Below are 12,353 nucleotides of genomic sequence, written 5' to 3'. Positions count from 1 at the left end.
AAGAAATGCTATTTTAATGCCTGTTGTTTACAAGATAAGGTAATGTCAGAATTTAGCGACATTAATTTTGGATTTAGCATGTTTTTAAAAAATTGATTAAATCTAATTAATTAAATTTGATAACGTTGCTGTTATGGGCATTTAAAATAAATTAACAAAACATTGTAAAAAAATAAACAAATTGATTAAAAAAAACACACTTGTTACATTGTTTATTAAAGGTATCCTTTAAATTTTAAGGACCTCTGGTAAAAATTTCGTGGACTATGTGACTTTCTCATTTTGTTATAAATTTAGTATGTAAACTCGGCAAAAAAACAATCAGTTGTTCGTTACACGATCTTTTCAGATTTCCAAATGTCAACTACAAAGTGCTTTTTACCACAACCATTTTGCAACACGGGAAATTTCGAATCGTAAGAAATACCTAGATTACGCCAGTCCTTAATAAGTCGATTAAACGAATCGTTTTTTCTGTCATGTTTGCAGCAAAATAGTTTCACGTTTTAGCGTAATTAAAATCAATATCAATGTGAAATTGACAGTTTTAATAGTGTAGCTTTGTAAAATGTAAAAAAGGTATATCGAAAATATATCATATTATTAGGCTTGTTTTAAACATAAAAAAATATACTGTCTAGATTTATATATAAAAATTAAAAAAAGGTTAGCCTATTAGGTATTTTTGTAATTTCAATTTTGAACTAAAAAAACGGAAGTTGAACAGTTTATAAAATAATTGCCTGCAAAGTTATTTAATGAACTGACAAATTTCAAATTCTAACGTGAAGTGGAAGATAATTGGCAAAAAATAAATTAGATCTGTTTGCGTAAATTTATTAAAAACGAAATGGAGGACCCGGGCATCGATCCCGGTACCTCGCGCATGCTAAGCGCGCGCTCTACCATGTGAGCTAGACCCCCACGACAACACGATTGCATTTAGTACAGCATATGAAAAAAAATACTTTAATGTTGATATATTTTAAGGGCACTTGATGTGATTATAACAACAACCTTTATTAATTGTCTAGTTAATCAAGTATCTCACTTGAATGTTAATAGTTAATTAACTATTTAAATGTCACCATAAACCCATAATTTTTCTGGCATTATTAATATTCTAATAAAAAAAGTTAAAAAAAAATCATTTTTTGTTCCTTCACTTTCCGGTTCCTTCAATTTCCGTTTCTTAATTTTCCGTTCCTTTATTTTCCGGTTCTATCATTTTTCGTTCCTTCATTTTCCGTTTCTTTATTTTTCATTCCTTTAATTTCCATTTTCTAATTTTCAAGCAACTTTAATTGTGACGTCACAATACCCCATTGGAACAAGTTGCAGATATAAAACTGACTTATTTAGACCAACAATCGTGGTATATATACGATCATTGTTAAGACATTGTACAAGATATATATTTAATGTTTATTATATATCATTGTGCCCAATAGCCCGACCTCCGAATCACCGAGCTTCCAAAAAGTGAATTTTATTTTCTTAAGGTTGAATGCTGAACATACTAACCAGATATTTACAATTTTTAAAATCCATGCATAAACAAAGATTAAAAAAACCTTGTATTTTTTAATTTAGATTTATTAAAACCTATACAATATATTAAATGATTGTGTGCTAATATTTATTAATTTATCGCAGAAACATTGCTTTGGGAAACAGCGTAAAAAACAAGCGAACCGTGACGTAAATCATGCGTAACAAAGTAAACAAAGTACACAACGGATCTTTGTACTTTCTGACTTTCTATCACAAACTAGGAAAAAATATCTTTGAACTACTTTATGGCAGGGTTTTTCTGTTTGTGTACTGAGTTGAACAAATATTGATATATGAGGCTGAAAGGGGAGATTGGCTCTGTGGCAGTTGACATGATAGTTTAAACGAAAAACTGCATTGTCAGATTGTGTTAGATAATTAATCCACCGGCAGACCGGACTGAGAATAATTGATCTATTTCAAAAACGCTTTAAGACATAGCACAAGCGTGCAATACATAGTTAAAATAATAAAGGTTAATTAGTAAATAATTTTTTTGTAAAAAAATTTAAATTTAGCAAATCATTTTTTCAACAGTGGTTTTAACTAAACTAAAGTCATGAAGGTTATTGTTGCTGGTTTTCCAAAAACTGGCACAAAATCTATGTGTACCGCATTACGCGAACTCAACCTTAATGTGTATGATTACACTGAAAACTTTCAGTATTATAACAACGAATGGTCTAAAATTTTGACAACAGGTGGAACAACTGAAGATTTTCGGAATATGTTTAAAGACGTTGATGCAGTGACAGATGTTCCTGGTTGTTTTTTCTGGGATGAAATACATAAAGCATTTCCAGATTCCAAGGTAATTACCAGTTATGATTTAGGTTGATTTTACTTTTTTTTAGTTAACCTTAAATAGCACATTTACATTTTATAGAATGATTACTTAGTTATTTGTTTCTCCTTAGATTATTCTTACCCAAAGAAAAAATGAAGAGGTTTGGTATGAAAGTTTGAAACGTCAAGTTCTGCACAATGAATCACCTAAATTAAAATTACTATTTTTCACCGATGTTTTGGAGCTTTAGAAATTTTGGTGTTCTTACGTGTAAGAATTTTCATTTATATACAAATATAGTTTACAATCAAAATTAGTTAAATTTAAACGAACATTTTATATTTAATAAAGGGACCACAGTTTTTGGCTATTACAATGATCCTGGTCTCTTTGGAACTCCTGTAGTTAATGAAATGGTTCTTAAAATGAAGTACAGGCGTCACTGCGCTAATGTCATTAAGGTAAATATGGTTTACATTTCCGTGTTCAATTGTTACAATAACCTTTCCTGTTGTTTTGTGGTTCTTTGATTAAATAACAATAATGTCTTTAATATCGAAGATAGTAGGGTAAAAACTAATTTTGCAATACAGAATGCTCCTAAAGACAAATTGTTGGTGTACAATGTTGCAGAAGGATGGGAACCTTTATGTAAGTTTCTTGAAGTTGAAGTGCCATCTACCCCATTTCCTCACAAGAATGTGAGGGGAAATATTATTGAAGAGTTTATGAAAATCAATCCTGTATTTATCAGAATACAGCGTGAAGCCATGTTAGGCGCAGGTCTTGCATTTTTATTGTTGTCATATGGCAGCTACAAGTTAATTAAATCTCCTCCCTCTACATGGTTTGAATCGGGCTATAACAATTTTTTTGGTTTTGTCAAAGCGGGATTATGATTTTATTGTTGTACCATAATTGTTTTAATTTTTTTAATTTTATATTCTAAAATAAATAGGTTTAAGCCCCATAGGTCTATTTTTTATTTTGCAAACAAAAACATAAATAAAATTGCTTAAAAATGCCTTTAACTAAAAAATTAGTTTTTTTTTTGTAAATTCAATCGAATTCTTATTTATTTATTAGAATTTGAAGATTGATATTGTTAAACTTTAAATTTATTATGTTGTGAAATTGTTGTTTAATTATGATAAAGCTAATTGTGAGGGAAAGACAAAACCCTCTTGTTTAGTGTCAAAGCTAAAAATAATTAATTTATTTATTTTTGTAATATTCTTATTAATGAAAGTTGATGCATAACATTATGTATTTATAAAGTTTTTATTAAAAATATTTATATAATTTTAACTATATTTTATTTATTAAATAAACCTTGTTTATATTTTTTTTAACGTTGTATTAATGACTTTAAAACCATTTAAAGTTAAGGCAAATTATTCCAATACTAAAAGGAGGGGGTAAAGGGAAGACAAGGAGGGGGTGTAAGCCCTAAAATAAGGGAAGAGCTAAAAAGGGAGGCCTTAAAAAGGAATTTTGCTGTCATTTTTAGTAAAAAGCAGAAATTGTCATAGCTTTTTTAATGCCATTTAGCACTAACAACTTCCGCTGCTTAATAAAAATGACTGCAAAAAACTTTCCTGGTTTGCCCCTCCTCGACTTTTTTTAGTGCTTCCCTACCTCCCTGTCTGCAAATTTTTTAAAAAAAATTACAACAAACAGCTCAGAAAGTACAAAATAAGAAAATTTCTCTATCTGCTTTCCTCTATAATCTTACGACGATGACGTGTGTCACGTGACTCGCGAGCGTAGGGATTTTCCCTATTTACAATATTTAGGTTTAAATCCCGATATCCTAAAAATTACTTGACCAATTTTTAAAAAAGTGGCATTCTCGTGCAAGTTGGAAAAATTACAGCATAATTAAAAAAGAAACTCTTCGAACGAACCATCTCTTTAAATTAATTTTAGTACAAAAACGTAAGTTTGATTTTATTTTGATTTTTATATATCTTATTTATATTAGTGTTTAGTTAAGTAATATATTTTTCACGTATGATTTGAGTTAATTTAAAAAACTTAAGAATTTCACAAGTTTAAGGGTTTGGAGGGTTGCTTTTCAATAGTTCTGTAGTGTATTGGTTATCACGTCTGCTTCACACGCAAAAGGTCATGGCTTCGAACCCCATCGGAAATAATTTTAGTTGTTTAATATTGAACAACATTAATCTCGTAAATAATATCTACATGGCCTATTTTTTAAAGTAATAACAGCGAAATTTGGTGAAATTACACGTATGACTATTTTTACCTATCTTTTTTGTATAAACAACAGGTTTCTCAGAGTATTATTCGACGTTGCTTCATGTAGTTTTACTGACGTGGTTATAACGTCTGCCTAACACGCAGAAGGTCGTGGTTTAGGCCCAATCAAAACTAAATTTTTATAAAGTTTATTTTTAGAACGTTTATTTTTAGAACGTTGCCGTTTATTTTTATAAATTAGGTAATATTTAACTTAAAATAATGAAAAATCTGGGAATCGAACCTTGTACCTCGCCCATGCTAAGCACGGGCCTTCCACGTGAGCTGCAGTGTGGTATATACGACCGGTCATGTCATAGGGTTTTGGACCTGACAGTTAGAAATAAGAGCGCATTATGCTCAATATTTTCTTTTTTAAATAAATTTTTAGGGGTGATTTAAAAACGTCCCAAATGTCATAAAAGGAATTTGATATTTTTTGCAAAAAATTATTGCAGGACCCGGGCATCGGTCCCGGTATCTCGCGCATGCTAAGTGCGCGCTCTATCATGTGAGCCACACCCCATTTAATTACCATTGCATTTAGTAACAACATATGGAAAACTACTTTAAAGTTGATTTTGGTTAAGTGAATTTGATGTGATTATAGCGATAATTTTTATAACGGTCTAGTTTTGGATGGAGTTTAAACCCATGGCCTCTTGCGTGCAGAAAGTGGAATCGTCATTTTTTCTGTAAAACTGGAATCGATCCAAATTATTTACAACTTGTAAATAGGTTAGAAGACGTCTGGCCGGTTAGTTCAGTTGGTTAGAGCGTCGTGCTAAAAACGCGAATGTCGAGGGTTCGATCCCCGTACTGGCCAACTATTTTAAAAATATTTTCTTACACAAATAACGCATGGATCTACCGCTAAAAATTAATTTCGGAAATTTTTTTGGGTTTTCGTACTCAAAAAAGGAATTAATTAAGAAGGAAAGACATTACTGGATCAAGGACCTCGATAGCTCAGTTGAGAGAGCGTCAGACTGAAGATCTGAAGTCCTGGTTAAATCCCGGGTCGGTGCATATTATGTTTTTGTCTAGAATCTTGTTACCTTTTCTAAACATTGCATGTAGTAAGTTTTTTGCTTAATTAGGGATGGGAAGCCTGGGGTAGGCTTTCCATTAAAAATAAATTGAACAGACAAAATTTTAGATTTTTAAATTTAGATTTAACATAAAATGATATGTGAACGCTTGCTAGTTAGATCTTTAAGATTTAGGCACGATTGCAAATACATTTCTTTATGAAACTATGCTACGTATATATACGTTATTATGTTTATTTTTTTAATTTGTTTATAAAAATCCACTGCATAAATATTACTACTTAAGATGAACATAACTAACATATTTAAATTATTTCCAGTACAGAAACTTAAACTTGATTTTATTTTGATATTTTTACATCCTTTTCTATATTGGTGTTTAGTAAGTAATATACTTTATTTCATGAATGGTTTGAGTTTTGAACAGTTTTGTAGTGTAGTGGTTATCACGTCTGCTTCACACGCAAAAGGTCATGGCTTCGAACCCCATCGGAAATAATTTTGATTGTTTAATATTGAACAGCATTAATCTCGTAAATAATATCTACATGGCCTATTTTTTGAAGTAATTACAACGAAATTTGGTGAAATTACACGTATGACTATTTTTACCTATCTTTTTTTGTATAAACAACAGGTGTGTCTCAGAGTATTATTCGACGTTGCTCCATGTAGTTTTACTGACGTATCCAATCAGCTAGTTTCGTAGTGTAGTGGTTATTACGTCTGCCTAACACGCAGAAGGTCGTGGTTTAGGCCCTATCAAAACTAAATTTTTATAAAGTTTAATTTTAGAACGTTGCCTTTTTTTTATAAATTAGGTAATATTTAACTTAAAATAATAAAAATCCGGGAATCGAACCTTGTACCTCGCGCATGCTAAGCACGGGCCTTCCACGTGAGCTATCACGTGTTTGTGCGAGCCTCATCGAAACTATATTTTTTTGCTAACTTTAATAATAAAAACACAATCTTCAATAAATAAACGTGTAACTTATAAAAACATGCAGTGTGGTATATACGACCGGTCATGTCATAGGGTTTTGGACCTGACAGTTAGAAATAATAGCGCACTATGCTCAATATTTTCTTTTTTAAATAAGTTTTTAGGGGTGATTTAAAAACGTCCCAAATGTCATAAAAGGAATTTGATATTTTTTGCAAAAAATTATTGGAGGACCCGGGAATCGATCCAGGTATCTCGCGCATGCTAAGTGCGCGTTCTATCATGTGAGCCACACCCCATTTAATTAACATTGCATTTAGTAACAACATATGGAAAACTACTTTAAAGTTGATTTTGGTTAGGTGAATTTCATGTGATTATAGCGATAAAAACGGTCTAGTTTTAGATGGAGTTTAAACCCATGGCCTCTTGCGTGCACAAAGTGGAATCATCATTTTTTCTGTAACAATGGAATCGATCCAAATTATTTACAACTTGTAAATAGGTTAGATGTCGTCTGGCCGGTTAGCTCACTTGGTTAGACCGTCGTGCTAATAATGCGAATGTCGAGGGTTCTATCCCCGTACTGGCCATCCATTTTAAAAATATTTTCTTACACAAATAATGCATGGGTCTATCGCTAAGATTGATTTCGGATTTTTTTTTGGTTTTTGTACTCAAAAAAGGAATTAATTAAGAAGGAAAGACATTACTTAATCAAGGGCCTCGATAGCTCAGTTGGGAGAGCGCCAGACTGAAGATCTGAAGTCCTGGTTAAATCCCGGGTCGGTGCATATTATGTTTTTGTCTAGAATCTTGTTACCTTTTCTAAAAATTGATCTGAAAAAGATCTGTTAAGTTATTTAAATATATAAAAGAATAATTATTCATAAATTGTTTAAGTAAATTTAAATTTTTATAAAATAATATAAAAAAACGAATTACCTTTAAAAAGATTATTGCATTTGGACCGTAATTAACCTTAAAAGCCGACCTAACAACGCAAATAGTTGGTATAGTGCCGTATTATTTTCAAATTTTAAGATCCAAAACCTGGTGACATGGTCGGTCTATTTCACACTATATAAGGGTCGTGGATCGAACTCTAACAGAACTAAATTTTTGGTGCTAATTTTAACTATAAAAATACAATCTCAAATAAATAAAAATTAAATTCTAAAAACTCTCAGAGTGGCATTTTAATCTCGTTAAACTGGCAGATTACTGCTTCACACGCAGAATTACACGTTTGCTTCAGAATCACACGTTTATCACGTCTGCTTCACACGCAGAAGGTCATGGGTTCAAACCCCATCGGAACTATATTTTAGAAAAATTAAAAATTTTTGACTTAATTAAAATTGAAGATGATTAAAATAATTAAATTTTGCTCGTTAAACTGGCAGATCACTTGATACCGTACAAGTGTAAGAGATAAATGGGCCTAGGCTACAAAGACTTCTATAAAGTAACTCGACTCGGCAAAGGTGTAACCACGTGAATAAGGTGTAAACACAACCAGAAATAGATAACAATTTTAAACTAAACATTATAACGGTGGATTCGTTACTGTATTTGGTTACAATACCTTAGTAGTTTCAACAATATTTTTGTGAGGAAACTAGTACCTGAAAAGTTAATATAGATTGGCGTTATTATTACAGCAAGGGTTGTCGTGGGGGTCTAGCTCACATGGTAGAGCGCGCGCTTAGCATACGCGAGGTACTGGGATCGATGCCCGAATCCTCCATCTTTTATTAAAAAAGATCTAATATTTTTATGTATTTTTATTTTGTACAGTAAAAAATTGAAATACCTTGTTAAGTGTACTGAATGTGTTTATAACGTTAATCTTTATCATTTTCCAGTTATTTAGGTTTCTCACACAAATGATTGTAGACACTACTGAGATACTGTCATTAAATACCGTAAAAAATCAGCTATCTTGTTGTTTACGTTAAAGTTGTTATCTATTTCTAGTTACGTGTTTACACCTGTTGCCATGTTAAGTGGTTTTTTAAAAGTTTTTGTAGCATAGAACGTTATCTTTATTACGTGATCTGTCGGCTTAACTTGATTGAAATGCAACCGATGCAAATTTGTGGACAGTTAAATGTAATTTTTTGCGATAATAACTATAAAATATTGATACGACTTATTATACAAAAGACATACAGACAAATCGTAATTATACGCATAGAGATGAAGACGTTGTGATGTTATTAACCAGTTTGCTTCTACGAATGTAACGAACATCGAGTTCCGTAGTGTAGTGGTTATCACGTCTGCTTTACACGCAGAAGGTCATGGGTTCAAACCCCATCGGAACTACATTTTAGAAAAATTAAAAATTTTTGACGTAAATAAAATTGAGGTTTTTTTATTTCTTTTTGTTTTTTTTTCTCATTTTTTTAGACCCCCACGACAATACCGATCCATGATCCACGAATTCGATCCCCGACCTTTCTAATGTGACATAGACCATCCATGTTACCATGTTTTGGAAAAGATAAGAATTTTTTTTTATCCAAAAAGAGAATTAATAAAGAAGGCGAGACAATGTTTTTTTACAGGAGCCTCGATAGCTCAGTTGGGAGAGCGTCAGACTGAAGATCTGAAGGTCCCTGTTTCAATCCCGGGTCGGGGCATGTTTTGTTTTTACTTTTAACATCAATATTTAAGCGATTTACACAACTTTATTGTCCTTGGCATTAGAAAGAAAAGGAAATACAAAAACGCTAGATTTAGTTAAAAAACATCAGCTTCGATAACACAAGGGAGAGAGTCAGACTAAAGATCTGAAAAAGATCTGTTAATTTATTTAAATATATAAAAGATTAATTATTCATAAATTGTTTATTAAATTTGAATTTTTATATAATAATATATAAAACGAATAACTTTTATATATTTTAACTTATTACAATATCAGTTTTATATAACTTTAAGAAGAATATTACATTAGGACCGTAATTAACCTTAAAAGCCGACCTAACAAAGCAAATACTTGGTGTAGTGCCGTATTATTTCTAAATTTTAAGATCCAAAACATGGTAACATGGATGGTCTATGTCACATTAGAAAGGTCGGGGATCGAATTCGTGGATCATGGATCGGTATTGTCGTGGGGGTCTAAAAAAATGAGAAAAAAAAACAAAAAGAAATAAAAAAACCTCAATTTTATTTACGTCAAAAATTTTTAATTTTTCTAATATATAGTTCCGATGGGGTTTGAACCCATGACCTTCTGCGTGTGAAGCAGACGTGATAACCACTACACTACGGAACTCGATGTTCATTAAATTCGTAGAAGCAAACTGGTTAATAATATCACAACGTCTTCATCTCTATGCGTATAATTACGATTTGTCTGCATGTTATTTGTATAATAAAGCGTATCAATATTTTATAGTTATTATCGCGAAAAATTTACATTTAACCGTCCACAAATTTGCATCGGTTGCATTTCAATCAAGTTAAGCCGACAGATCACGGAATAAAGATAACGTTCTATGCTACAAAAACTTTTAAAAAAACACTCAACATGGCGACAGGTGTAAACACGTGACTAGAAATAGATAACAACTTTAACGTAAACAACAAGATAGCTGATTTGTTATGGTATTTAATGACAGTATCTTAGTAGTGTCTACAATCATTTGTGTGAGAAACCTAATTAACTGGAAAATGATAAAGATTAACGTTATAAACACATTCAGTACACTTAACAAGGTATTTCAATTTTTTACTGTACAAAATAAAAATACATAAAAATATTAGATATTTTTTAATAAAAGATGGAGGATCCGGGAATCGATCCCGGTACCTCGCGTATGCTAAGCGCGCGCTCTACCATGTGAGCTAGACTCCCACGACACACCCTTGCTGTAATGATAACGCCAATCTATATTAACTTTTCAGGTACTAGTTTCCTCACAAAAATATTGTTGAAATTACTAAGGTATTGTAACCAAATACAGTAACGAATCCACCGTTATAATGTTTAGTTTAAAATTGTTATCTATTTCTGGTTGTGTTTACACCTTATTCACGTGCTTACACCTTTGCCGAGTCGAGTTACTTTATAGAAGTCCTTGTAGCCTAGGTCCATCTATCTCTTACACTTGTGCTGTATCAAGTGATTTGCCAGTTTAACGAGCAAAATTTAATCATTTTAATCATCTTCAATTTTATTTAAGTCAAAAAATTTTAATTTTTCTAAAATGTAGTTCCGATGGGGTTTGAACCCATGACCTTCTGCGTGTGAAGCAGACGTGATAACCACTACACTACGGAACTCGATGTTCATTAAATTCGTAGAAGCAAACTGGTTAATAATACCACAACGTCTTCATCTCTATGCGTATAATTACGATTTGTCTGTATGTCTTTTGTATAATAAGTCGTATCAATATTTTATAGTTATTATCGCAAAAAATTTACATTTAACCGTTCACAAATTTGCATCGGTTGCATTTCAATCAAGTTAAGCCGACAAATCACGTAATAAAAATAACGTTCTATGCCACAAAAACTTTTAAAAAACCACTCAACATGGCAACAGGTGTAAACACGTGACTAGAAATAGATAACAACTTTAACGTAAACAACAAGATAGCTGATTTTTTACGGTATTTAATGACAGTATCTCAGTAGTGTCTACAATCATTTGTGTGAGAAACCTAACTAACTGGAAAATGATAAAGATTAACGTTATAAACACATTCAGTACACTTAACAAGGTATTTCAATTTTTTACTGTACAAAATAAAAATACATAAAAATATTAGATATTTTTTAATAAAACATGGAGGATTCGGGCTTCGATCCCGGTACCTCGCGTATGCTAAGCGCGCGCTCTACCATGCGAGCTAGACCCCCACGACACACCCTTGCTGTAATAATAACGCCTGTCTATATTAACTTTTCAGGTACTAGTTTCCTCACAAAAATATTGTTGAAACTACTAAGGTATTGTAACCAAATACAGTAACGAATCCACCGTTATAATGTTTAGTTTAAAATTGTTATCTATTTCTGGTTGTGTTTACACCTTATTTACGTGCTTTTTGTAGCATAGAAACGTTTTTGTAGCATAGAACGTTATTTTTATTACGTGATCTGTCGGCTTAACTTGATTGAAATGCAACTGATGCAAATTTGTGGACGGTTAAATGTAAATTTTTTGCGATAATAACTATAAAATATTGATACGACTTATTATACAAAAGACATACAGACAAATCGTAATTATACGCATAGAGATGAAGACGTTGTGCTATTATTAAGCAGTTTGCTTCTACGAATTTAACGAACATCGAGTTCCGTAGTGTAGTGGTTATCACGTCTGCATTACACGCAAAAGGTCATGGGTTCAAACCCCATCGGAACTACATTTTGGAAAAATTAAAATTTTTTGACTTAAATAAAATTGAAGATGATTAAAATGATTAAATTTTGCTCGTTAAACTGGCAAATCACTTGATACAGCACAAGTGTAAGAGATAGATGGGCCTAGGCTACAAGGACTTCTATAAAGTAACTTGACTCGGCAAAGGTGTAAGCACGTGAATAAGGTGTAAACACAACCAGAAATAGATAACAATTTTAAACTAAACATTATAATGGTGGATTCGTTACTGTATTTGGTTACAATACCTTAGTAGTTTCAACAATATTTTTGTGAGGAAACTAGTACCTGAAAAGTTAATATAGATTGGCGTTATCATTACAGCAAGGGTGTGTCGTGAGG

At 31.8% G+C, this 12,353-nt stretch overlaps 1 protein-coding gene and 6 non-coding genes across 7 annotated transcripts; 5 read left to right on the top strand and 2 right to left on the bottom strand.

Annotated features, from left to right (window-relative positions):
• The first annotated feature begins 2,113 nt into the window (after window positions 1-2,113).
• Window positions 2,114-3,305, top strand: LOC145753454 (uncharacterized). The gene is made up of 5 exons (XM_082569865.1): window positions 2,114-2,365; window positions 2,472-2,533; window positions 2,586-2,611; window positions 2,693-2,802; window positions 2,935-3,305. Exons 1-5 carry the CDS (start codon window positions 2,114-2,116, stop codon window positions 3,238-3,240), a joined length of 756 nt encoding a protein of 251 aa, XP_082425991.1. The 3' UTR covers window positions 3,241-3,305.
• A 2,050-nt stretch (window positions 3,306-5,355) lies between these two features.
• On the top strand, window positions 5,356-5,429 carry Trnaf-aaa (transfer RNA phenylalanine (anticodon AAA)). The gene has a single exon. It is a non-coding gene; the product is annotated as a tRNA-Phe (tRNA).
• Window positions 5,430-8,859: 3,430 nt separating this feature from the next.
• Window positions 8,860-8,932, top strand: Trnav-uac (transfer RNA valine (anticodon UAC)). The gene has a single exon. It is a non-coding gene; the product is annotated as a tRNA-Val (tRNA).
• Window positions 8,933-9,176: 244 nt separating this feature from the next.
• On the top strand, window positions 9,177-9,249 carry Trnaf-gaa (transfer RNA phenylalanine (anticodon GAA)). Its single transcript has one exon. It is a non-coding gene; the product is annotated as a tRNA-Phe (tRNA).
• Window positions 9,250-9,817: 568 nt separating this feature from the next.
• Trnav-cac (transfer RNA valine (anticodon CAC)) lies at window positions 9,818-9,890 on the bottom strand. Its single transcript has one exon. It is a non-coding gene; the product is annotated as a tRNA-Val (tRNA).
• A 937-nt stretch (window positions 9,891-10,827) lies between these two features.
• Window positions 10,828-10,900, bottom strand: Trnav-cac (transfer RNA valine (anticodon CAC)). Its single transcript has one exon. It is a non-coding gene; the product is annotated as a tRNA-Val (tRNA).
• Window positions 10,901-11,921: 1,021 nt separating this feature from the next.
• Trnav-uac (transfer RNA valine (anticodon UAC)) lies at window positions 11,922-11,994 on the top strand. The gene has a single exon. It is a non-coding gene; the product is annotated as a tRNA-Val (tRNA).
• The last annotated feature ends 359 nt before the right edge of the window (window positions 11,995-12,353 follow it).

The sequence above is a fragment of the Corella eumyota genome, chromosome 5, assembly GCF_963082875.1.
Source record: "Corella eumyota chromosome 5, kaCorEumy4.1, whole genome shotgun sequence".
Taxonomy (NCBI): domain Eukaryota; kingdom Metazoa; phylum Chordata; class Ascidiacea; order Phlebobranchia; family Corellidae; genus Corella; species Corella eumyota.
The sequence above is the reverse complement of the archived record's forward strand: the minus strand, read 5'-3'. Positions and strand labels throughout refer to the sequence as shown.